Here is a 26,854-nt window from a genome sequence, read left to right on the forward strand (position 1 = left end):
TATGCGTGGCATTAGGTGTGAATATGATGGGAAAAAAACTTTTAATGTGTGACATAACACAAATCAAATAAAGAACGACAGTTACATTTCACAGCCCAAATAAATGTTTATTCATTTACATATTTATACGATTTAAAATCCACTTTCCAAGGACTACTCTCAGGTCTAAACCACATTTGTGATTTGTAAGGAGTTGAGAATAAAAACATGTTTCTCTGTACAAATCTTAATACACTTCTTAAACCCATTCGGATTATTCCTCGAGAGATAAACAAGGATGGTTTTTTGTAGTGCAAATATAACATTGCCATCTCCTACAGCTATAAAGTGTCTATACAATACAATGTCAACGGTCCAATCGTGATCTTTATGTCTAAAGCAAAGTTTGTTTTAGCTCCCTCCGATTTTAAATGGACACCTGAATCATAAACTCGAGCTATCCTTCATACTGATTCTGTGATAATGCAATGATGTTATGAAAAATCCCAACACCCCACTTAAATATGATCATTAATTAAAATAAAATAAGAGATAAAGTTAAATTTTTTCTTTTAACAAAGATTAAAGTTAAAGTCTCAGAAGTCCCCACACGGTAAAAACAGTTTATTTCTGGTTCTTCAGCAGTTCATCAATCTGGATCTTGTACATGTTCTTCACATCTTCAAGGTCCAGTCTCAGCTCCTCGGCCTCTTCAGCCTTTTCTCCGTACATCTGCAGGATGGTGTTGTGCCTCTGCTCCAGTTCCTGAAATGCACAGCCAGACAAATTATGAGAAAGGACCTTTTGTTTGTTTAGGATTCACCTTGTCTTCTCTCTGGGACTATTCTCAAGATTTACAGTGCCTACCTTGAGCTGAACTTTCAACTTGGGGATCTCTATCACCTTCTCCTCCATCTCGTCGTTTAGATTGGTGAGTCGAACCAGCTCTTCTGACATCACAGAGCGACTCCTCTCCAGACCAGAGATTTCAAGCTTCAGCAGAAGAAGGAAAGAAAGAAGGCTTGTGAAAACTAGTGACGGCTTTTCAGTGCAGGAGAGGACGATATCTTTTTGACAGACTATTCCGCACAACGAAATGCATTTTTTAAAAATGATATCAAAATGTTGTACATTTATTGAGCCACTCATTTTACAGGCAGGTGGTGGGAACATAGATGAACCATTAAAATAGAACATTAAGTTCTAAGTAGCTTTATGCCGATTTTTTCTGAATGACTACCTGTAGCTGAGCGATCTCTCCTTCTCTCAGTTTGAGCTGAGACTGGAGGTTCTCCATGATGCTGGAGCCTCCTGACAGCCTGGCGGCCTCATACAGGTTGGTTCCGCTCATGGACACAGACATGGCCATGGTGCTTAATGAGTAGTCTGAAGGGTCATCCTGTGTGAGAATACAACAAAGTATAAAACCAATCAAGCAACACGATTCCAAGCATGTGGAAACTGGTCTTCATATCTAGAGTTTAACGTTTTTCCCCCAGTATGTACCTGGGAAAGAAGAGATGTGTGCAGAAATGTAGTGTCCGCCGCACTGATGGAGCTGGAGCGGGACAGGGAGGGTGTGGAGGATGCAGGGGGCTCTCCGACAGAGTGGCTCATAGCCTTCCGCTCCTGAATGGGAATAATTTTACGACCGATCAAGAGAAAAACTAAAACAAATCCGTGGTTTAAAGGGAGAAATGCTACTTAAAAACAAGAGATTTGATGATAATAATGTCAAAAATCCTCCTGAACCTTTTCCTTGAGCGACTCTTGAGCCAAGTAGCATTTCTTCTTCTCTTGCTCCACCTTCATCTTCTCCATTTCTAGCTGATTGGCCAGCAGCAGCTGGTAGAAGAAGCAAAAATGTGCATGTGAAGAAGCCGTCTCATAGACATTGACATCAGTGGAGAGAGCATGATGGTACCTTTTCCTTCTTGGTCTCTTCCAGCATCCGACTGTGTTCTCCTCTCAGATTTTCCAATTCAACATGCTCCCTACGTTGACAAAACAAGCAAGAAGTCACTACAAGCAATCAACAGTATTTAAGAGTGAACTGATGGATTATGTCTCTGGTGGGTTTATTGTCAAATAAAAGTTATAACAGCATGAGATAAACAGACATTTCGCTGAGTCAGAGACAGGGTTGTGCAATATTTTTTACCTCAGACAGAAGATTTGTTCATTTTCAGATAAATGGTAACATTTTAAATAGTTTTTTTACTGCCATGTGGTATATTTCTCTCTTTGTCACATAATGCCTGCACAGTGCAACACAGGAAACAGTAAGGGTTTCATCATATACACAGAGCCACAACACACAGACAGTAACTGACCACAAGCATTTCCTGATAAAAAGTTATAAACAGTAGATAAAGCAGAAATCACTGTGTTGATCTTGATAAAATGTCAAAAGAGGCAGTTGCCGTTATGTCTTAGTAAAATGTCATTTACATGTGAGACATCAAGTTGTCAATTAAATACACCACCGTAAAATAGCCAACGCATGTGTATGGATTTACGCAGCTTTTAAACAGATCCTATTATGCAAGTTGCCTGATTAACCTGCTGTAATCTTTGATTTTGAAACATTAACCTTAACACTATAAGAACAGGACAAAACCCCCGGGCATTGGCGTTGAGCTTAGATGGCTCCTGTCCGGTGTGTCGCACCACATCACCCAGCACTTTAACCACTCTGGTCTGATTTAAATTCCCCGTCAGGGAATTCTGCTATTTATAGATTCTCTGAAGCAGCTTGGAAAAAACAGTTTAATAGCCACGATGATGCTCTCACTCCTTTATACATCGTATACTATGACTGCAAAGCATTTAGGCTCCTGGCAACAAAATGACATTGGCAATATTTAGATCTACACGCGTGACTATATATAGATTTACATACACATGAAACTCAACCCATCTATCCCACACTAGGGCTGCACGATACATAAAAAATGTATCCTCATCAAGGACAAATCTTGCTCCGCCTCCTCCCGACTAAATTCTACTGTGGAAACTTCTAGTGATCAATTCCATCACTGTGAATGATTGATTATATAAAAGAATTGTGCAGTATATTTATGTTTATCCCAGAACCTTAAATTACTTAAATCTTTGTTCAGAGAGCGCACATTCATCAGCCGTCCCGTGCAGAACGCAGGGCAGATGGTATAGACTCAGAGAGGAACAGTAAATTACAGACAGAGCGGTCAAATCAAACTTAGCACAGTCCAAACATGTATGAAAAGACCAAAAATGTTCAATGTAAGTTGACTTAGTGGAGCTTTGCATGGATTCCTGGTGCCTGCCCTGGACTTGGCTGTGTGCCTTCTCTGCAGGCTGTGGAGCTCAATATCACTTGTGATTAATAACCACATTCATTAACACAATAACCATGTAGCCAGGGAGTGTTTGCGGTTATTAATCGCAAGTCATATCATCATCAGGATATTCAACAAGGTTATTGAATGTTTGCCTAATATCCTGCAGTCCTATCCCACACCCTACTGTCAGAAACAGAACCAGTTGACCGGCTCATGTACGTCCATCATCACTATGTAAAGTTGTAATCTATTACCTGCTGCTGTCATCCTCCAGTTTCTCTCTCTTGTTCTTCTCAGCATCAAGTTGTGCCAGGAAGCGGGCTTTCTCCTGTCGGAGCAAAGAATTCTGGGAATCCAGAGAGGCCAGCTGGGACTTGATGGACAACAGTTCCTCCGTTGCTGAACGCTCCTTCTCCACGGCAACAGCCAGCTGTGTCTGAGCATCGGCTGTTAAAGTAAAGAGATACAGTTTTTACCCACTTTGCACAATACAGTATTTTGGTTGACTCTTTTATATTACATTATTACAGGGTACTAACCCAGAACAACAAGAATTTTACAATATAGATAAACTCCAGTCTTTTACCTAATCTATCAGAAATGTTCTTCTCCAGTTTTTCCCAAGATACTGTTTGTCCGCCCAATGAGGCCTGTAGGTTCTCAATCTGTCGTAGAAGGGGCCGTGTTGCCGAGGTTACACTCTGACTGAGCTCCTGGTTCCTGGTCTCCCCCTCCTGGAGCCTCTGTGGAAGGTGACATGCGAAAAAATAGATAGGCGTGCATTAAACAAACCATGCCCTGACACATTTACCCTGCATGCCTGGCCACCTTCTATCAGGCGTATGTTACCTGTTGAAGCTCACTGATCTCCTCCCTCAAATAATCTTCTTTCCTTGCCTGCTGCTGCTCCGCCCTTTGCAGAGCCAGCCTCAGGTCCGCCACCTGTTCACAACATTAAAAAGAGTAGATGAAGAAATGTACTTGGCAGTTAGGAAGTGACTGTCTGTAAATATGTAAATTAAAGAAAGTGTGAGAAAAACGTCATAACATAATGCTATGTTTACATGTCTGTCCAATGTACCTCCAACAAAATGATCATAATATTCTGTAAAGAAATAGTTATTACTGTCCATCTCTGGTCATAGTTATGTGAATGTTAGCAGAGGAAACTGAACAGTGAGTTCAATGAAGAATTAATTAATGGTTGCCTGTTGCTTTAACAGCTCCAGCACCACCTCAAAAAAATCTGTTTCAAATTAAAGCTGCACAACTGAATCACATTTGGGGATAAAGATTTAGGGAATATAAACCACAACACACTGAACATGTTACAATACTTATTCGGTATGAGCTGGGTCCCTCACAGAGCAGCAATCCGATAAGTCTGATAATCCTTCAACACCTGCAAAAAATAAAAAGATTCTACTGCTTGAGCATGTTATTACCTGGTTGGCCAGGGCCTCCTGTTGCATCCTGGCCTCATCCTGGGCTTTCTCAAGAACCAGACTCAGCTGCTCCTTCGCCTGCGTGTCCCTGCTCAGGGCTGCTACTTCATCATTGCTGGCTCTGCTGGCATTCGTCTTGTGGAGCTCTGCAAGCTCCCTGACAACAGATGATGAAGAAGATCATTAACATCATGACCCCTTTTACAGGGTAGTCAGAGAGTAGAAGTAGAAGAGGGATTTTTTTCTTTGTTGCTTTGGCTTCGTACTCCAGCACAAAGGATATGAAATGAAACATGGATTCTGGGGTATTTACACACAGTATTATTAAATATATCAAATGTAAATGGCAACAGTTCCTACACTGTTAACATAATGTAGATGTAACCCCCCCATAAAATACAGGTGAAATTAAACACTTAAACTTCAGTTTCATTGCTTCACTTCAAATCAAATAAAGCTTGTGTGCACAAAGTATACAGAATATCGCTTTCCAAATAACCTGTTGTGTACTCTGTCAACATTGACACTAAAGTAATACAGTAATTTACAGTAATACAGAGTATTGTTTTAATAGCAGGGCATGGCAGTGTTTACTTGTAAGAGTTGTCCAGAGCAGCCTGTACGCTGCGGTGTTTTTCCTGCAGCTCATCAGAGTCTGACTGCAGCCTGCTCAGCTCCCTCTCCTGCCGCTCCACCACAGAATTCAGCTTCTTGATGTTTTCCCTGTGCTGTTTCTCCAGCTCCTCCTTCCCTTCTAGAACCTACACACATAAAAATAAAAAACACACAAAAATGGGCAGAACGGTGGTCAAATATTATACTAACACATTATCTCATCATGACATCAGTAACCAGGGAGCAAAAGCTGAGTCAACAAATCATGTTGTACACATTTTCATATGTTGAAAGGCAAAGAGAAACCACAGGTAAACAAATAATAAAAGCACCGATACACCACAGTGAAATGCCCTTTGTTCTTCAGCTTTCTTGAACTATAAATAGGACATTGCAAGAGAACAAGGTGTGTCATCGTGTTTTTGCAAACTAAGTATTGCCAGGAGATACTATTAAGTTGTTAACTTAAAGCTTGATACACTATCGGAACCAAAAATGACATGATCCAGCTGACTACAGTCATCATTGTGTTAGAAGAACAGGTTTAACATGTTATTGCTGCGAGTGCTGTATGCAATAACATTGTTCTGAGGTATTAGGGCTTCAGTTCTCAAACAATATCTTTCAGTCTTGTGCGTGATTCTTTTGGCTCATTATTTTCAAAGAGGGTAGGATAAGAAACACCTTTAAAAACAAGTTGAACAATGGATCAACTCGTCCTCAAAGACAATTCAGTCTGAATGTGACCGTTTGAGAAACTAGACTGAATTCGGACCTGCTGGAGCTGCCTGAGCTCTTCCTCCTGCTCCTTGATTTTCCTCTGTTGCTTGATGGTCTTTGTGTCGCTCTCCTTCTCCTTCACACGCAGCTTCTTGATTATGTTACTGTGCTGCAGCTGCTGCTTGGATAACTTTTCACCTAAAAGTGGAACAAATAAATACATACTTAGGAAAACACAAAAGTAAATACCCATCACATCTGAGCATTATTTTAGGATATTTCAAACGGGAAAGTATTTATAGGATATAAAGTCACCAATTAGGTAAAGTGTCACCCAGTTTTCTTTAAATCAACCATTTATACCAGAAATAGCAAGTAACACAACAATATTGATGGATGCAGGAGCCCCAGAATTCTTCATGTGTTACATGACCCAAGATGGATACCATAAATACAGGAACAAGACCTGATCAACAGCTGGCTTTACGTGGCATGTTTTGTTGACTGTGCAGTCCGTTTTGATTAGACAGGTAGTGAGTTGGTGAGGGAGGTAAATAATTGGTTTAATCTTTAAACGTGTCTTACCCTCTTCCAGCAGACCTCTGATCTGCTCCTCCTTCTCCCTGATAATCTCCAGTGTGTCGCCGGAGTTCAGCCTCGTAGAAAGCTCTTCTCGCAAACCCTTAATCTCCTGGGGCACAGAAAAAAACCTTTGATACAGAAACTTTGGACACTTTTGATTTTGTTTTTGAGTCTCAAAAGAGATACATGCAGGTTAGTTGTAAAATATATCTTTTTTAAAAGATAACATAACACTTATTGTGAGGGGAAAAAAATAATTAGTGGGAGAAGGAGAAAGTTGTGTCTGATCTTGAGTATGAGTTACCTTCTTGGCTATATCTCTCTCTTTGCAGGCCAGCTGAGCCTTCCTCTCAACATCTGCGATGCGCTGGGTGAACTCATCCTTTAGAGACTGCACAGTGGAGCTTTCCTCCTTGAGGCTTATCACTTCACTGGGAGACGAACAGACTCATTAGTGAAAGAGCTCATTGTTGAAAAAAAAAGGGACATTATTTTTCAACCAGATCACTTAATATCTCAGCAGTATTTCTCAACTGTAGGTTTAATGAATACTTGAGTAAATAAAGGTAAAAAAATAATTACAATTTAAAGCTTTCCAGACGCTTTGCTGTGTGTCTTTCAGAAATGCCTTATCAACATTATTCACAGTGCCTGTGTGAACCAGGTGTGTGTCGTATACTGACTCTTTGAGATTGTCACAGTCCTCCTCCAGCCTGGCCTTGTCTTTGCTGACTGCCAGCAGTTGAGACTCTCTCTTCTCAAGGCGACCTGACAGCTCATCAATGACCTAAAACAAGTCAACAACATTTTTGGATGTTTTACATAGCAGTCAAAAGCCATAAGGAAAAAAGTGTTTAAAAACATTTTTAGAAATGCCAAGTTTCGATAGAAAAACGAATTATTGGACGTAATTATTTGGCGGAACAAAACTTCTATGCTGTTTTAATGATGTTTTTTAAATAGATAACTGTACAATAGTCCTTGAAATGTATGCTACAGTCTAATAAAGCTGTTACTTACTCTTTAGCATTCTGATGAATTTTATGCAAATACTGTGTTTCCTGTTTCCTTTGGAATGTTGCTTCTTGATAATCATCGTTCTGGTAATTAATAATGCATAGATTTTGTATTCTTTCAGAGGGTTTTAAGGCTTTAGCATACTGCTACAAAAGTGTACATACAAAACTAGTTTATAACAACTATCCTTCATATTTGTTAACCAGTGTTGTGACAAAGAAATGCACTGGTGTTGTTGAACAAAAACCTCAAATGTGTTCAGCACGACCAACACAGATATATAGACTTTGTAACCTTACATTTTGCAGAATATCATATTTAGCCAACTCTTGCCCATAGAAAACCCTCTACTAAGCAAATACAGGCCAAAACACACAAAATACATGTATATTATGTGCATTAAACATCTTTAAAAACGAATATTACCAACTACATATTTCTTAGTGCTAAACGAAGACACCTAGACTTGCACTTGTTCTTGAAGAAGTTTCACTTCATACCCGAAAGAGTTTTTCAGTTATGAGATGAAGAAGCTTTTTGGATGAAGTGAAATGTCTACAAGAAAATCAAGCAAGTCCAAATGCCTTAATACAGCCTTTAGATACCACGACCTGGATGACTGAGAGTCTTCACATAGTTTCTTAGTAAGTTGACGTAAGTTGTTACCTTTTGAAACTCCAATATCTGAACTGTTGAGACACTTCTCATCTCCTCTGTGATTGGTGGAGTGATCAGTTTTTCAGCGTTGGAGAAGAGCTCCGACAGTGTGACGGTTGCCTCCGATTCTTGATCCTGCTCCACTAACTCTTCAGGATGCTCACAATTCACAGGTGTTGCACTCCGTCCGCTCTCCTCCATCTCATCCAGCGACTGCTCCCTCGCCGTTTCAGTGAATCCCTCCTCGTCTTCCTCCTCTCCTACCTTGTCCACCATTCCATCTTCCTGCTTCTGACAAACAGCTGATTCCACTGTAAGAGAAGCAGGGCCTGCAGTGACAGACGCTAGTGTCCGACTGCTGGGGATGTCATCGTCTGAATTTACCTCGCTGACACTCCGGCTATCCAGTGACTGCATACTGAATGAATCGATGCGTTCGAATGCGTCTGAGGAGGAGCCGCAGCTCTCTGTGAGTTTGGGGTAGTCCTCCAGTCGGGGGAAATCTCCACAAGTGGAGGCAGTGAGAAGCTGGAAAGAGCCCTGCATTAAGTGAAGGGCAGCCTTCCCCTCAGCCGTTTCTTGTCTGGAGCTGGCTGAGCTCTCACTCAACACACTCTCGTGATCGAGCACTTCAATGTCACTGGTGGTAGAGGTTCCGGAGGAAAAAGCACTTACTGGAGGGGACGGGGTATCGTTTTGACGGTCCTCAACCTTTGAGTCTTTATGCTCCATGAGTATTTCCTTAGCGGATGGAGGGGGCGAAGAATCAGTGGGTGTAGAGCTATTCAGTTCGGAAATGGCAGCAGAAGGTTCAGAGGAGTCAATGGTATCCTGCTCAACCTGGTGTTCTGATGGCAGCTGTGGCTGCTCTGTTTCTGGATCTAGGGAAACTGTTGAACCAATATTTGTTTTTACATCACTCGTTTTGCAGTCAGGGTCACACGGAAGATCACTGGAAGAAGAAACAGGAGAAACTGGCTGCAGGAGGATGGTGTCTGCTTGAGGTGATTCTGGTGAAGACTCAGACTCAAACGACTGGCTTTCATACACTGTTTGATCCTCATCACTCTCATCAGTGGATGCTGACTTCTGACTCTCAAAGTCTTTCTGGATCCCAGCCTCTTTCTTTTTCTTTCCCCTCACCCGAGGGCGCCTTTGGGACTTAGCAGGAGCGACAGACACAACCTGGGTCTGGAAGGCATCTTGTTCATCGACAGCTAACATAAAGGCACTGAAAAAGTTTTCTGATTCATCCACAACTGTGCGGGTGACAGGCGTAGTGATGGCATCAGAGGAGGGAGGCGGAGTGTCGGTCTTCTCTTCGGGGGATGCTTCCCACTGCGTCATCCCCCATCCTCCGCTTAACGACAGCTTTCCAGGCAAGTTAACATCTGGCAAAAATATATTTTCAATCAACATTAACATATGGAAACAAGGGGGCGGGACTGGAGGGAGCTGGTTGCTGCTGAAATCTGATTGGTCCCTGAAGTGTCCCAGTCCTTCAAATAGTCCTTTTTTTATTAATAAACTTGTCACTACTAACAATAAATACGACTATTTGTAGGGTTATTTGTAAGAACTTCTGAAGTACACAATGTGCTTGAACAAGCTACAATATTTAAAATACATTCAAAACATATGAGGCTTGACTCAGAGCTATAGAGTTGAACAAGGAACGATTTAAACGTGCACCTTACTGAATCAGGAAGTGGGCATGCATGTTGAACATATAAGGGCCACTCTGTGTTAATTGCGGCCCCTCAATTAGAAAAGTGTAAAGTGTGTAAGTGGATACATTAGCTGTTACCACCATTAACAACATTACTTACCATCAAAGGGCAACACAGTCATGTCCCCCCATTGGTCCTCTTCTTTAATGTCCAGAACACGGTCGATGGACTTCTGCGCTGTGGTTAACGCCTGTTTGGCGAAGCTGGACAGGTGAGATGCGTTGAACCAGCTCATGTTGATATTAACCTAGCTACCAACCAGCAAGTTCACAAATGGTTACGCTGACGTAACAGGGATTTTGGCGTCGCGACGCAAAATACGGTCACTTCACCCGCATATATTTTCTCGTCAACGTCACTATCAACTGGCTAGAATGATCTTTGGCAATGTCAAATTCCTTCCGTATCGTATACGGGTGTTGCCAGCTAGCGACCACAGAGCTAGTTAGCAACGCTGTACGTTAGCCAACGCATATCGCTGGTGCACAGGGACAACATCAATCCGAGACACAGCTCGCAGGATCAGCGTTTCTCTCTCAAAAACGCATAATGTCCACCAGTGGTGTACACGCACGGTTATGTCTAACTCCACATGATGAGCTCTACCTCTACCACCAAAGCAGAAGCGTCCCCATGCTAAATCCAAGCCGTTTCCCGACTCAGTCGCTCGGCAGCCACCGTTTGTTTTGGTCGCTCTCAGCTTGTAGCACAGCTAGCATTAGCATCAGCCTGCTCCCTACCTACTTCCTTTCCACGTAGCACCATGACGTCATGATCCGGGTGTGACAGGGCCTTCGAAGAACTTTTTATTTTGAAATGTCATTTATTTATTCTTTTTAGATTAATAGGGCCCGAGCACTGACAGGCACTGACAGACGGAAGGCCCTATTGAAATTGTAAGGATTATTATTATTATTATTATTATTATTATTATTATTATTATTATTATTATTATTCAGGCAAATTAATCGGCTTTTTGAGGACTTTCACATGCTCAAATTCTTACCAAAATTTGCAGAAAGTTAGAAAGTGGTGAAAATGTACGTATTCTGGAGGAATTTTCAATGTGCGTCGCAAATTGGCTCAACGGTGCCCCCCGAGAAAGTGTTCACATAGACCGATCTTCACAAAAATCGATACATAGGTGTATAGTGAAAAGTATTTGTACCAGGGCTAACATCAGATTAACTTCAAATTGAGATGAGTGTCATCACAACAAGACGGAGATACAGACTTATTAAAGATTGATTTTTCGTCACAAGGTGTGACCGTTAAAGGAACTCACTTCCAGATCCCGTGCTTCAATGGGAAAGCTGCGCAGTGCTTGAAGTCGTAATAAATGAAGGGATCGCAAATTCAATCACAGAGTCCTATTGGCATACTGAAAGCTGGCATTGTCTGCCAGCCTTGATTTATTGCCAGTAGAGCCTAGCCTGACGTTGTCATCCTCATAATTCTGGTCAGAATATGAGTCTGATACTATGGCCAGAAATCAATGATGTGATTAGTCTGACTTTTGGCAACATGACAGCTTGGAGTATCAAAGTGCCAACAAAAAAACATTTGGGCATCGGTGATAACTTTGGGGTCATCATAATAACATTGTTATGTTGGATTGAGGGGCCTTCAGACATTTGTCCCCAACGAGTTTGGATTATTAATTTTATGGAACACTGTTGGCAGAAGTCCTTTGGGTGGTGAATTAACTAGTACAGTAGCAACATTTTAACAGTGAAATGCACACTTGGTAAAGGTAATCTGTAAAAACGAGGTATAACCATATCAATAATAGAAATAAACAAAATAATGACAGTTCAATTTTAGCGCACAGGACCCAGCACACTGAAAAATGCAAAGGAAGAAGCCTCTCCCCACAAAACCCTTCCCCAAATACAAGCAGTACAACACTACAAGACAATCACTGGAATTACAGTTATCCAAATTACAACTGCCTTCAGAGGGCCAACTGTTTGACTGTATACAATTCAAAGTGGAAACCTTTTTCCAGAAGAAGCTTTTAAATACCACAGGCCTGAACGTGAAGGATTCCTCCTTTATGAATCGTAGGCGTAGACTTGAATGTAGATTTTGGAACGGCGGCCCATATAACTTAATCTGCAAGAGTCACAAATACACAGTTCCCCTCCCAACCCAACACCCAATCTCCAGCTACGTACCCCCCCCCCCCCCCCCCCCCCCCCCCCCCGAAATTCTGACGAGGGAGCTAACCGCTTTGCCAATGTTTTGACTAGGGATGGCCATTCGATTAAATTGTCTTAATCGATCGTCGGGAGAATTAACAATTCGATATTTGATTAATCGTTAATATTTTTATATAAAAATCCACTCTTTATAGGCTATATTAAAATGCAGGGAAAATAGAAAAAACACAGCCTGTTTCCTCATTGGGATCTTTATTACAAGATGAACAACTCTTGTGGCAGTTAAACGGGATCCGTTCAATGGTTACACTTGAAAATATGCGCTGCTGCTCTATTAAGCCCAGCTGAGAGAGCAGCAGCTAGCCTCTGAGAGCTAGCTCTATTTGACGGTTCTCGACCTCTCAAACAGGGGGTTGTCACGTCCCTCACTCCCGGAACCCCTCACCGAGACCCGGCTCTGTCCAGGTCCGAAGGGGCTAGCTTTGGAGCTCCACACGGACCCTCAGTCCACATGGAAGGGAACCCCGGACAGAACCAGGTCAGGGTGAGGGGTTCCAGGAGTGAGGACGTGACAACAACCAGACTGAGAGGTCGAGAACTGTCAAATCCAGCTAGTTCTCAGCGGCTAGCTGCTGCTTTCTCAGCGGGCTTAAGAGTATAGCTACGGGCTGCTTCCTTGAGCTGCTAGCATCCTCACTGTGCTGCATTCCAGGCAACTCGGATATTCCGTCCTCCTACTTGAAGAAGAGCAGTATACTCCTTAGGCGCTCATGGAGACGTGTAGCTTCGCAGTGTTGGCAGTGAACGCAACAGAATAACGTTGATGACAAAAAATGTCATTGACGAAATTATTTAGCTGAATATGTGTATACAAGAATATTTTTGGTAAGCGACTTGGCTATTCAGACTATCTAATATTGCATGATTATTTATAGCTCAGTTTGAAAATGTAAGGGAATAAAATGTAAGCAAATAAAATGTTCTCCCACCCAAAAGATTATCCTTTGATTTTGAACCCAAAGGATTTTCCTTTGAATGAAGCAGCTGTTGTTAATGTGTACACCAGAGGGAGTCAGAGAACAAGCCAGAACAAGCCCTAGAACAAGCCAGCCAGCGATGAGAGACAAATCTTCTAGCTTCACAAGTTAAAGCAAGGCGGTGGTTCGTATAATGGGTAGAGGTATCTCTGTAACACTCTCAGTCATTTAGCTTTTCAATTACTTTTAGAGAAGTTTCAGCATTGGAGTGACAGTGGATGGTCTCCTGTGCAGCCAATTGCGTGTATCGGCTGCACAGGTAACCCTTCAATGCTTCAGCAACAGCGCCTCATTGGTACATCAGCTACATCTACCTCTTAACCCAGCAGTCAGTTAATGCATTAAATGTACATGTGGGTGTAACTATCCTGTACATACCCCATAATTAACTTTTATCACGATGGCCTGTTATGGGGGTTAATCAGTCTCTCCCTAGAATTCAAAGCTCCATGTTACCCGCACAAAAGGCCTTGAATAGGAGACTTCCAGGTGCACCCAACAAGATGGACACTATCGCAGGATAGCAGCTTCAGAACTAGTCTCCAGATGTAGCAAGATGTTCTGTTTTCCCAGGGAGTGCGGTAACAAGTCTCTTTACTAGGAGTCATTGTAACTCTGTACAGGCTTCAAGTTGCTGTGTTGGGTTGGGAGGGGAACTGTGTATTTGTGCCTCTTGCAGATTAAGTTATATGGGCCGCCGTTCCAAAATCTACATTCAAGTCTACGCCTACGATTCATAAAGGAGGAATCCTTCACGTTCAGGCCTGTGGTATTTAAAAGCTTCTTCTGGAAAAAGGTTTCCACTTTGAATTGTATACAGTCAAACAGTTGGCCCTCTGAAGGCAGTTGTAATTTGGATAACTGTAATTCCAGTGATTGTCTTGTAGTGTTGTACTGCTTGTATTTGGGGAAGGGTTTTGTGGGGAGAGGCTTCTTCCTTTGCATTTTTCAGTGTGCTGGGTCCTGTGCGCTTTCCAATACCCAAGATCACCATGAACTCCTAACTAATTGTTTGTACAAGTTCCCTTGCGCATCAAGCATCACCTAAGGTCCCTAAATTTCAATTTCAATTTCTTAAAAGTAGACCTTGTCCGCGGGTGATGCAAACTACTATTCCACGATATTTTTAAAGTGCAGGATAACTAATATCATCTAGCAAAGTGACTGCTGTTGAAAATTAACCTTACAGCTAACTCGTATTCATTTAAAATGTGTATGAATGTTGCTAAAGGTACCTTTTTTCAATTAATATAAAACTAGAATAATTAATAAATGGATGCTAACATTGTTCAGATTTCTAAAAACTGGCAGTGGCATATAAAAAAAAAAAGAATACAATAATAATCCCGAAAACTGGTTGTCAAACGATCCTATAAAGAAATAATTGGGGCTTGATGTTTTACCTTAAAATTTAATGAAAGATAAGAAAACACAAAGAGATTTATTTTTTAGTTTTTTTCTGTGGTTTAAAGATGTTCATATCTGAAAATATATATACAGATACATATTTGTGTGAACGGCTCGTATCGACCAATATCATCAGCCAACCCTTTTTAATGGCAAGTCTACGTGAAACCTCCAACATTTTAGTTTATTTAGTCCAAACATTTAATTAAATATATTACTTCAAATCAAATTGGACACAATCAGGGATTGGTATTTTGAGCATATTTATTTAACTGCTATGGAACTAGAGCCAGAGGCCCTTAATCTCAATCTCAGAATCCTCAAGTTTTTTAAAGGGCATTTTTATTCAACTGCCTCGTTATTAGAATGACGTGGTTTTGGTAGCTTTCCCTCTTGCAACATTAAGGAGTTAATCTGCATAAAATTTGATCTTAATTCAGATCAAATTTAATATACATATATTACTGGAGTCAACTAACTAAAAAAAAGTCTGAATTAATGCAGGCTCATCTCAAAGTCAAGGATTAATTCAGATAACAATTAAGCTATAGATACCACGACAAGTAGTGTAATCGCGTGTCAATTCAGTCATCTTTTATTTTTTAAAGCTACATAAAAGAGAGAAAAGTAAATTATGAGAAATTCCTTAAAAGTCTTAATCTAATTCCATCAATGATAAGAGACAAATTAATTTTATTTTGCAAACAAAGGAAGCAACTTTGTCCTTGAAAAGCCAAAGATGCAGTTAAGACAATCAATTTCTGTCTGTACATATATGTTACACTATGGCCTGTTATGGGGGGGGGGCTTAATCAGTCTCTCCCTAGAATTCACAGCTCCATGTTACCCGCACAAAAGGCCTTGGATAGGAAACTTCCAGATGCACCAACAAGATGGACACTATCGCAGGATAGCAGCTTCAGAACTAGTCTCCAGATGTAGCAAGATGTTCTGTTTTCCCAGGGAGTGCGGTAACAAGTCTCTTTACTAGGAGTCATTGTAACTCTGTACAGGCTTCAAGTTGCTGTGTTGGGTTGGGAGGGGAACTGTGTATTTGTGCCTCTTGCAGATTAAGTTATATGGGCCGCCGTTCCAAAATCTACATTCAAGTCTACGCCTACGATTCATAAAGGAGGAATCCTTCACGTTCAGGCCTGTGGTATTTAAAAGCTTCTTCTGGAAAAAGGTTTCCACTTTGAATTGTATACAGTCAAACAGTTGGCCCTCTGAAGGCAGTTGTAATTTGGATAACTGTAATTCCAGTGATTGTCTTGTAGTGTTGTACTGCTTGTATTTGGGGAAGGGTTTTGTGGGGAGAGGCTTCTTCCTTTGCATTTTTCAGTGTGCTGGGTCCTGTGCGCTTTCCAATACCCAAGATCACCATGAACTCCTAACTAATTGTTTGTACAAGTTCCCTTGCGCATCAAGCATCACCTAAGGTCCCTAAATTTCAATTTCAATTTCTTAAAAGTAGACCTTGTCCGCGGGTGATGCAAACTACTATTCCACGATATTTTTAAAGTGCAGGATAACTAATATCATCTAGCAAAGTGACTGCTGTTGAAAATTAACCTTACAGCTAACTCGTATTCATTTAAAATGTGTATGAATGTTGCTAAAGGTACCTTTTTTCAATTAATATAAAACTAGAATAATTAATAAATGGATGCTAACATTGTTCAGATTTCTAAAAACTGGCAGTGGCATATAAAAAAAAAAAGAATACAATACTAATCCCGAAAACTGGTTGTCAAACGATCCTATAAAGAAATAATTGGGGCTTGATGTTTTACCTTAAAATTTAATGAAAGATAAGAAAACACAAAGAGATTTATTTTTTAGTTTTTTTCTGTGGTTTAAAGATGTTCATATCTGAAAATATTTATACAGATACATATTTGTGTGAACGGCTCGTATCGACCAATATCATCAGCCAACCCTTTTTAATGGCAAGTCTACGTGAAACCTCCAACATTTTAGTTTATTTAGTCCAAACATTTAATTAAATATATTACTTCAAATCAAATTGGACACAATCAGGGATTGGTATTTTGAGCATATTTATTTAACTGCTATGGAACTAGAGCCAGAGGCCCTTAATCTCAATCTCAGAATCCTCAAGTTTTTTAAAGGGCATTTTTATTCAACTGCCTCGTTATTAGAATGACGTGGTTTTGGTAGCTTTCCCTCTTGCAACATTAAGGAGTTAATCTGCATAAAATTTGATCTTAATTCAGATCAAATTTAATATACATATATTACTGGAGTCAACTAACTAAAAAAAAGTCTGAATTAATGCAGGCTCATCTCAAAGTCAAGGATTAATTCAGATAACAATTAAGCTATAGATACCACGACAAGTAGTGTAATCGCGTGTCAATTCAGTCATCTTTTATTTTTTAAAGCTACATAAAAGAGAGAAAAGTAAATTATGAGAAATTCCTTAAAAGTCTTAATCTAATTCCATCAATGATAAGAGACAAATTAATTTTATTTTGCAAACAAAGGAAGCAACTTTGTCCTTGAAAAGCCAAAGATGCAGTTAAGACAATCAATTTCTGTCTGTACATATATGTTACACTATGGCCTGTTATGGGGGGGGGGCTTAATCAGTCTCTCCCTAGAATTCACAGCTCCATGTTACCCGCACAAAAGGCCTTGGATAGGAAACTTCCAGATGCACCAACAAGATGGACACTATCGCAGGATAGCAGCTTCAGAACTAGTCTCCAGATGTAGCAAGATGTTCTGTTTTCCCAGGGAGTGCGGTAACAAGTCTCTTTACTAGGAGTCATTGTAATTCTGTACAGGCTTCAAGTTGCTGTGTTGGGTTGGGAGGGGAACTGTGTATTTGTGACTCTTGCAGATTAAGTTATATGGGCCGCCGTTCCAAAATCTACATTCAAGTCTACGCCTACGATTCATAAAGGAGGAATCCTTCACGTTCAGGCCTGTGGTATTTAAAAGCTTCTTCTGGAAAAAGGTTTCCACTTTGAATTGTATACAGTCAAACAGTTGGCCCTCTGAAGGCAGTTGTAATTTGGATAACTGTAATTCCAGTGATTGTCTTGTAGTGTTGTACTGCTTGTATTTGGGGAAGGGTTTTGTGGGGAGAGGCTTCTTCCTTTGCATTTTTCAGTGTGCTGGGTCCTGTGCGCTTTCCAATACCCAAGATCACCATGAACTCCTAACTAATTGTTTGTACAAGTTCCCTTGCGCATCAAGCATCACCTAAGGTCCCTAAATTTCAATTTCAATTTCTTAAAAGTAGACCTTGTCCGCGGGTGATGCAAACTATATACTACTATTCCACGATATTTTTAAAGTGCAGGATAACTAATATCATCTAGCAAAGTGACTGCTGTTGAAAATTAACCTTACAGCTAACTCGTATTCATTTAAAATGTGTATGAATGTTGCTAAAGGTACCTTTTTTCAATTAATATAAAACTAGAATAATTAATAAATGGATGCTAACATTGTTCAGATTTCTAAAAACTGGCAGTGGCATATAAAAAAAAAAAGAATACAATAATAATCCCGAAAACTGGTTGTCAAACGATCCTATAAAGAAATAATTGGGGCTTGATGTTTTACCTTAAAATTTAATGAAAGATAAGAAAACACAAAGAGATTTATTTTTTAGTTTTTTTCTGTGGTTTAAAGATGTTCATATCTGAAAATATTTATACAGATACATATTTGTGTGAACGGCTCGTATCGACCAATATCATCAGCCAACCTATTTAATGGCAAGTCTACGTGAAACCTCCAACATTTTAGTTTATTTAGTCCAAACATTTAATTAAATATATTACTTCAAATCAAATTGGACACAATCAGGGATTGGTATTTTGAGCATATTTATTTAACTGCTATGGAACTAGAGCCAGAGGCCCTTAATCTCAATCTCAGAATCCTCAAGTTTTTTAAAGGGCATTTTTATTCAACTGCCTCGTTATTAGAATGACGTGGTTTTGGTAGCTTTCCCTCTTGCAACATTAAGGAGTTAATCTGCATAAAATTTGATCTTAATTCAGATCAAATTTAATATACATATATTACTGGAGTCAACTAACTAAAAAAAAGTCTGAATTAATGCAGGCTCATCTCAAAGTCAAGGATTAATTCAGATAACAATTAAGCTATAGATACCACGACAAGTAGTGTAATCGCGTGTCAATTCAGTCATCTTTTATTTTTTAAAGCTACATAAAAGAGAGAAAAGTAAATTATGAGAAATTCCTTAAAAGTCTTAATCTAATTCCATCAATGATAAGAGACAAATTAATTTTATTTTGCAAACAAAGGAAGCAACTTTGTCCTTGAAAAGCCAAAGATGCAGTTAAGACAATCAATTTCTGTGTGTACATATATGTTACACTATGGCCTGTTATGGGGGGGGGCTTAATCAGTCTCTCCCTAGAATTCACAGCTCCATGTTACCCGCGCAAAAGGCCTTGGATAGGAAACTTCCAGATGCACCAACAAGATGGACACTATCGCAGGATAGCAGCTTCAGAACTAGTCTCCAGATGTAGCAAGATGTTCTGTTTTCCCAGGGAGTGCGGTAACAAGTCTCTTTACTAGGAGTCATTGTAATTCTGTACAGGCTTCAAGTTGCTGTGTTGGGTTGGGAGGGGAACTGTGTATTTGTGACTCTTGCAGATTAAGTTATATGGGCCGCCGTTCCAAAATCTACATTCAAGTCTACGCCTACGATTCATAAAGGAGGAATCCTTCACGTTCAGGCCTGTGGTATTTAAAAGCTTCTTCTGGAAAAAGGTTTCCACTTTGAATTGTATACAGTCAAACAGTTGGCCCTCTGAAGGCAGTTGTAATTTGGATAACTGTAATTCCAGTGATTGTCTTGTAGTGTTGTACTGCTTGTATTTGGGGAAGGGTTTTGTGGGGAGAGGCTTCTTCCTTTGCATTTTTCAGTGTGCTGGGTCCTGTGCGCTTTCCAATACCCAAGATCACCAGGAACTCCTAACTAATTGTTTGTACAAGTTCCCTTGCGCATCAAGCATCACCTAAGGTCCCTAAATTTCAATTTCAATTTCTTAAAAGTAGACCTTGTCCGCGGGTGATGCAAACTACTATTCCACGATATTTTTAAAGTGCAGGATAACTAATATCATCTAGCAAAGTGACTGCTGTTGAAAATTAACCTTACAGCTAACTCGTATTCATTTAAAATGTGTATGAATGTTGCTAAAGGTACCTTTTTTCAATTAATATAAAACTAGAATAATTAATAAATGGATGCTAACATTGTTCAGATTTCTAAAAACTGGCAGTGGCATATAAAAAAAAAAAGAATACAATAATAATCCCGAAAACTGGTTGTCAAACGATCCTATAAAGAAATAATTGGGGCTTGATGTTTTACCTTAAAATTTAATGAAAGATAAGAAAACACAAAGAGATTTATTTTTTAGTTTTTTTCTGTGGTTTAAAGATGTTCATATCTGAAAATATTTATACAGATACATATTTGTGTGAACGGCTCGTATCGACCAATATCATCAGCCAACCTATTTAATGGCAAGTCTACGTGAAACCTCCAACATTTTAGTTTATTTAGTCCAAACATTTAATTAAATATATTACTTCAAATCAAATTGGACACAATCAGGGATTGGTATTTTGAGCATATTTATTTAACTGCTATGGAACTAGAGCCAGAGGCCCTTAATCTCAATCTCAGAATCCTCAAGTTTTTTAAAGGGCATTTTTATTCAACTGCCTCGTTATTAGAATGACGTGGTTTTGGTAGCTTTCCCTCTTGCAACATTAAGGAGTTAATCTGCATAAAATTTGATCTTAATTCAGATCAAATTTAATATACATATATTACTGGAGTCAACTAACTAAAAAAAAGTCTGAATTAATGCAGGCTCATCTCAAAGTCAAGGATTAATTCAGATAACAATTAAGCTATAGATACCACGACAAGTAGTGTAATCGCGTGTCAATTCAGTCATCTTTTATTTTTTAAAGCTACATTAAAGAGAGAAAAGTAAATTATGAGAAATTCCTTAAAAGTCTTAATCTAATTCCATCAATGATAAGAGACAAATTAATTTTATTTTGCAAACAAAGGAAGCAACTTTGTCCTTGAAAAGCCAAAGATGCAGTTAAGACAATCAATTTCTGTGTTTACATATATGTTACACTATGGCCTGTTATGGGGGGGGGGCTTAATCAGTCTCTCCCTAGAATTCACAGCTCCATGTTACCCGCACAAAAGGCCTTGGATAGGAAACTTCCAGGTGCACCAACAAGATGGACACTATCGCAGGATAGCAGCTTCAGAACTAGTCTCCAGATGTAGCAAGATGTTCTGTTTTCCCAGGGAGTGCGGTAACAAGTCTCTTTACTAGGAGTCATTGTAATTCTGTACAGGCTTCAAGTTGCTGTGTTGGGTTGGGAGGGGAACTGTGTATTTGTGCCTCTTGCAGATTAAGTTATATGGGCCGCCGTTCCAAAATCTACATTCAAGTCTACGCCTACGATTCATAAAGGAGGAATCCTTCACGTTCAGGCCTGTGGTATTTAAAAGCTTCTTCTGGAAAAAGGTTTCCACTTTGAACTGTATACAGTCAAACAGTTGGCCCTCTGAAGGCAGTTGTAATTTGGATAACTGTAATTCCAGTGATTGTCTTGTAGTGTTGTACTGCTTGTATTTGGGGAAGGGTTTTGTGGGGAAAGGCTTCTTCCTTTGCATTTTTCAGTGTGCTGGGTCCTGTGCGCTTTCCAATACCCAAGATCACCATGAACTCCTAACTAATTGTTTGTACAAGTTCCCTTGCGCATCAAGCATCACCTAAGGTCCCTAAATTTCAATTTCAATTTCTTAAAAGTAGACCTTGTCCGCGGGTGATGCAAACTACTATTCCACGATATTTTTAAAGTGCAGGATAACTAATATCATCTAGCAAAGTGACTGCTGTTGAAAATTAACCTTACAGCTAACTCGTATTCATTTAAAATGTGTATGAATGTTGCTAAAGGTACCTTTTTTCAATTAATATAAAACTAGAATAATTAATAAATGGATGCTAACATTGTTCAGATTTCTAAAAACTGGCAGTGGCATATAAAAAAAAAAAGAATACAATAATAATCCCGAAAACTGGTTGTCAAACGATCCTATAAAGAAATAATTGGGGCTTGATGTTTTACCTTAAAATTTAATGAAAGATAAGAAAACACAAAGAGATTTATTTTTTAGTTTTTTTCTGTGGTTTAAAGATGTTCATATCTGAAAATATTTATACAGATACATATTTGTGTGAACGGCTCGTATCGACCAATATCATCAGCCAACCTATTTAATGGCAAGTCTACGTGAAACCTCCAACATTTTAGTTTATTTAGTCCAAACATTTAATTAAATATATTACTTTAAATCAAATTGGACACAATCAGGGATTGGTATTTTGAGCATATTTATTTAACTGCTATGGAACTAGAGCCAGAGGCCCTTAATCTCAATCTCAGAATCCTCAAGTTTTTTAAAGGGCATTTTTATTCAACTGCCTCGTTATTAGAATGACGTGGTTTTGGTAGCTTTCCCTCTTGCAACATTAAGGAGTTAATCTGCATAAAATTTGATCTTAATTCAGATCAAATTTAATATACATATATTACTGGAGTCAACTAACTAAAAAAAAGTCTGAATTAATGCAGGCTCATCTCAAAGTCAAGGATTAATTCAGATAACAATTAAGCTATAGATACCACGACAAGTAGTGTAATCGCGTGTCAATTCAGTCATCTTTTATTTTTTAAAGCTACATAAAAGAGAGAAAAGTAAATTATGAGAAATTCCTTAAAAGTCTTAATCTAATTCCATCAATGATAAGAGACAAATTAATTTTATTTTGCAAACAAAGGAAGCAACTTTGTCCTTGAAAAGCCAAAGATGCAGTTAAGACAATCAATTTCTGTCTGTACATATATGTTACACTATGGCCTGTTATGGGGGGGGGCTTAATCAGTCTCTCCCTAGAATTCACAGCTCCATGTTACCCGCACAAAAGGCCTTGGATAGGAAACTTCCAGGTGCACCAACAAGATGGACACTATCGCAGGATAGCAGCTTCAGAACTAGTCTCCAGATGTAGCAAGATGTTCTGTTTTCCCAGGGAGTGCGGTAACAAGTCTCTTTACTAGGAGTCATTGTAATTCTGTACAGGCTTCAAGTTGCTGTGTTGGGTTGGGAGGGGAACTGTGTATTTGTGACTCTTGCAGATTAAGTTATATGGGCCGCCGTTCCAAAATCTACATTCAAGTCTACGCCTACGATTCATAAAGGAGGAATCCTTCACGTTCAGGCCTGTGGTATTTAGATAGATAGATAGATAGATAGATAGATAGATTACTTTATTCATCCCCGAGGGGAAATTAAGTCGTCAAAGCAGCCGGTACATTTGAATACAATAAAATACAATACAATACAATAGAATAAAATATAAAATATAAAATATTGCGGTAGAAAGAATAAAAACAGAAACACAAGATAAAATAGGTAGATAAGGTGCAGTGGCAGATGATGGTAATAGTACTGATGATATGATGGTAATGTTATTGTTAGACAGTATATAAAAGATAGTACAGTATATATAGTATATAATATATATTTATATATGATAGTAATTATACCAATATAATAGCAGTATATAGTAATAATAGCAGCAACAGTATATATAATAATAATAATAGTAAAATATAATAATAATAACATGTACACATGTATAAATAAAATATGTGTATATAGACTTATATATACAAAGAATATACAAAGAGTATGATATAATATATGATATATAGTACAGGTATCAATATAAGTATTTGGCGATACTGTGAGTGTAAGAATATGTAGACAGAGTGTGCAAAAGACAATATTATTGTATGAAATGATGAATTGAGACAGTTATGTTTAGTGCAGTTCTGTGATGGTGGCTCTGACAGAGGTAGATGAGTTGAATAGTCTTATTTAAAAGCTTCTTCTGGAAAAAGGTTTCCACTTTGAATTGTATTCAGTCAAACAGTTGGCCCTCTGAAGGCAGTTGTAATAAGGATAACTGTAATTCCAGTGATTGTCTTGTAGTGTTGTACTGCTTGTATTTGGGGAAGGATATTGTGGGGAGAGGCTTCTTCCTTTGCATTTTTCAGTGTGCTGGGTCTTGTGCGCTTTCCAATACCCAAGATCACCATGAACTCCTAACTAATTGTTTGTACAAGTTCCCTTGCGCATCAAGCATCACGTAAGGTCAGTAAATGTATTCACATTTCTAGTCCATCAGGGGAAGATCTGATGGACCTTCATTGATTCTGACATTATCTGCAGTAGAGCTTATGGGCAAGGATATCAATGGTCAGTTCTACGATTACCTTGGGGGGCATAGGGGGTGTTTCTTGTCTACCTCTTGTTTGATCTTGCAGAACAGTCCGGAGGTAGAATGCGGTCTACGTGAGACAACGCAGGAATCATCTCAACGAGAGGAAGGCTGTGCATGGTGTAGCTTCAATTTGGTCTGAAATGCAGTGCCAATGTGTTGCGGTAGTTTATATTGCTATTGGGTTTGGTTGGGTTTATCCCTGCACTTCTCTTCACAGAAATAATAGTGCGAGACTGGCTCAAGAACGAGGGAAGTCCTCTAACCTGGAGCAGGTAGTGAGGTGCTGGCTTAACTTTTCATAATGAACTTCTGCAATGTTGTAGTTGAAAACTTACACCTTGGAACTGGCTTTATGTTAACCTCAAATAATTAGTAGCAACAATGCTTTACTAGCATTTTTTCCTTGGCCACAGGGCCTCCTGACCGAGATAAATCCCAATGTGGTGACAGAATAATATAGCAGCCAGGTGCTGAGTGGTTTTCTTTTACTGGGGGAACAAAGCCTTGGTTTTGTTCCTCCAGGTTTTGCTTTTGCCCTTATTACAGCAAAAACAAAAAAGCAAAAGACCCCGGTGGTGGCACTCCTGACTTTGTCAGGACAGGGTTCAATTCCCTGCGGTGTCTTGCTTTTAAGAATGCTGTGCAATGGGGTGCAAAAAAAAATGGTGTGATAGAGAAGAACCCAATTTATTTGGGGATGGATTCAGATCAAGGACTTTTTTTTCACGTTCTTTAACATTGAGACAATATTCCCTGGAAATACTTAATTGATATTGATGAGTTCAGGGAACTGATATCTATGAGTGTGTGAAATTTGTTGCAGTTTGATTAAATTCAAACTGATGGTCTGGCCTTTTTCTGCCATTGACAGATGGGCCATTAGTGACTGAAAAGGTTCAGGCAGAAGAAAAAATGCTTATCTAAACATGCAAATAATAGTGGTTGTCATAGGCCTCATGTAACCTTATGTATCCATTTGTGTGAGTGTGTGTGTGTGTTTGTTCGTGTGCATGCATGCGTTTGGTTACGTTTGACCAGAAGCCCTTTAAAAGCAGCCCAGTGATGCTACACACACAGCTCGTTTCTGCACAGTGACATACAACAGACATATTAGACATTTGATGATGTAACATCACGGTCCAGCCTCTTGGAGTTTTTTTTACAAAGCTGTTACACATTAAAGGTTAAAGGTGAATATTAGCCTCTCCTTGGCTGAATTACCCCTTCCAGTGAGCTAGAATACAAATAAATAAATATATGTATATATATATAAATAAACAGCCAAAAGTTGTTTAAACAAACTACATATTAAAAAAAGTCTTGTGGCTTTATTTTTTAATGTAATTTTGCTGATATTTAGTTTAATTCAAATCTTATTCTATGGATCTTGGTACTCTTGAATGCAGACGGTTCTACAGATGAGATGAAGAGGAGAGGAAACAGTGGGCCCCCCCACAGGTTGAGAAGGACTTTGATACCACATTATGAGTTAGAACTTCCGCCATCAAGTTAGTATTCTCAACCACTCACAGAAATACTTTCCTCTGCCTAATCTGGTGTAAACATCAAAAAGATTGGGCCCTTCAACCCTATGGAAGGACTTCTCTGCATCTAGTGATAGAAGAGCAGTATCCAGAGATCCCCTCTGGTTATGGAGCACATTAAGTGCTCTTCTAACATTGATGAATCCCTTTCTTCCCTGAATAAAGCCATTCTGATCTGTTCTTATTATATCGGGAAACAAGCCCTCCAATCTCCTAGCTAGAACCTTACGAAGTATTTTTAGATTGGACACATATTTTCACACTTAGTTTTCGGCTCTCCTGGTTTAGGAAGTAATGTAATCCATGCACACCTCATTGAAGAAGGGAGCAGTAAAGGGGTTTGCATCTATCTGTAAATGTCTCATAAATATCAATGGGAAAGCCTTCTGGGCCAGTTTGATGACTCCCCCTCAAGGATACTGTGTCTAGATAATCTAAGAATAGTGTCTGTATTTCTAAATTGAGAGGACCATCAGTATCAACATATAAGTTTTTAATAGTTAACTTAATTTATCTCCATGGTGTCACATAATATTTCCATTTAAATCTTCAATGGTAGTAATAGCACGCTCTGTTTGTTGTTACTTACCCCTTGTGTGGTGTTTTGTTCGCCAATGTTCGCAGGTCTGATGGACAAACTGCATTATTGGGTTTTTAAATCAATGCTGCCATAACAATTTATGTAAAAACTACTTAATAGAATTACTTTATCGCAGTTGCAAGCAATAAAGAGAGCATATGTGATTCATATTTTCCATTTACCTTTTAGATCACATTTATGAAAAAAATAAGTGCTCTTCGTTTCTCGTGATAAAATGCAGTAAACAAGAAAAATCAATTCAATCAAGATATGGCTGCAAAAAACAAATCTGAAACAAGGTTGTGCATCACTCATGTCAGTCTGCACAAAACATCAGCCCCATTGAACACAAGGACTATTCACACCAGCCTATACATCACATGAGAGACAGTTTTATGGTGTGTGGCTTGCATATGTATTTCTTGCACTTGATACTGCATCTTCCTTTCCATCTTGGGTCCACCACATCGCAGTGTTTCTTTTTGTTACTAGCTGGTTTGGTCCATTTCTACTTGCTGGCTGCTGTGCCTGTTTGTCATCGTGGAGCTAATATCGGAATCAAATTAGCCGAAAACTAACACACCTCGTGCCTTTCGGGTCAAATGTGATAATTCCGTTCTGGGAGTTTGTTAAGACCTTCAGAGTT

At 39.2% G+C, this 26,854-nt stretch overlaps 1 protein-coding gene across 1 annotated transcript; it reads right to left on the minus strand.

Moving 5' to 3' along the window:
• Window positions 1-86: 86 nt before the first annotated feature.
• On the minus strand, window positions 87-10,817 carry tmf1 (TATA element modulatory factor 1). Its single transcript, XM_053438897.1, has 17 exons — window positions 10,168-10,817; window positions 8,348-9,729; window positions 7,348-7,451; window positions 6,969-7,095; window positions 6,668-6,773; window positions 6,138-6,280; window positions 5,342-5,508; window positions 4,748-4,904; window positions 4,152-4,244; window positions 3,889-4,045; window positions 3,557-3,749; window positions 1,904-1,973; window positions 1,732-1,824; window positions 1,486-1,608; window positions 1,220-1,378; window positions 847-972; window positions 87-744 (listed from the first exon to the last, which is right to left on the minus strand). Exons 1-17 carry the CDS (start codon window positions 10,301-10,303, stop codon window positions 604-606), a joined length of 3,477 nt encoding a protein of 1,158 aa, XP_053294872.1. The 5' UTR covers window positions 10,304-10,817; the 3' UTR covers window positions 87-603.
• Between the last annotated feature and the right edge of the window lie 16,037 nt (window positions 10,818-26,854).

This window comes from Pleuronectes platessa, chromosome 2, assembly GCF_947347685.1.
Source record: "Pleuronectes platessa chromosome 2, fPlePla1.1, whole genome shotgun sequence".
Lineage (NCBI taxonomy): Eukaryota > Metazoa > Chordata > Actinopteri > Pleuronectiformes > Pleuronectidae > Pleuronectes > Pleuronectes platessa.

Bases quoted from the DNA above. Each gene is read 5' to 3' on its own strand.
- tmf1 (XM_053438897.1), bottom strand. From the start codon at position 10,303: ATGAGCTGGTTCAACGCATCTCACCTGTCCAGCTTCGCCAAACAGGCG. The intron at 4,046-4,151 runs GTAACATACGCC...CACCTTCCACAG, and splicing joins AGATCAGTGAGCTTCAACAG to AGGCTCCAGGAGGGGGAGAC. The intron at 3,750-3,888 runs GTAAAAGACTGG...TTACTTTAACAG, and splicing joins GAACATTTCTGATAGATTAG to CCGATGCTCAGACACAGCTG.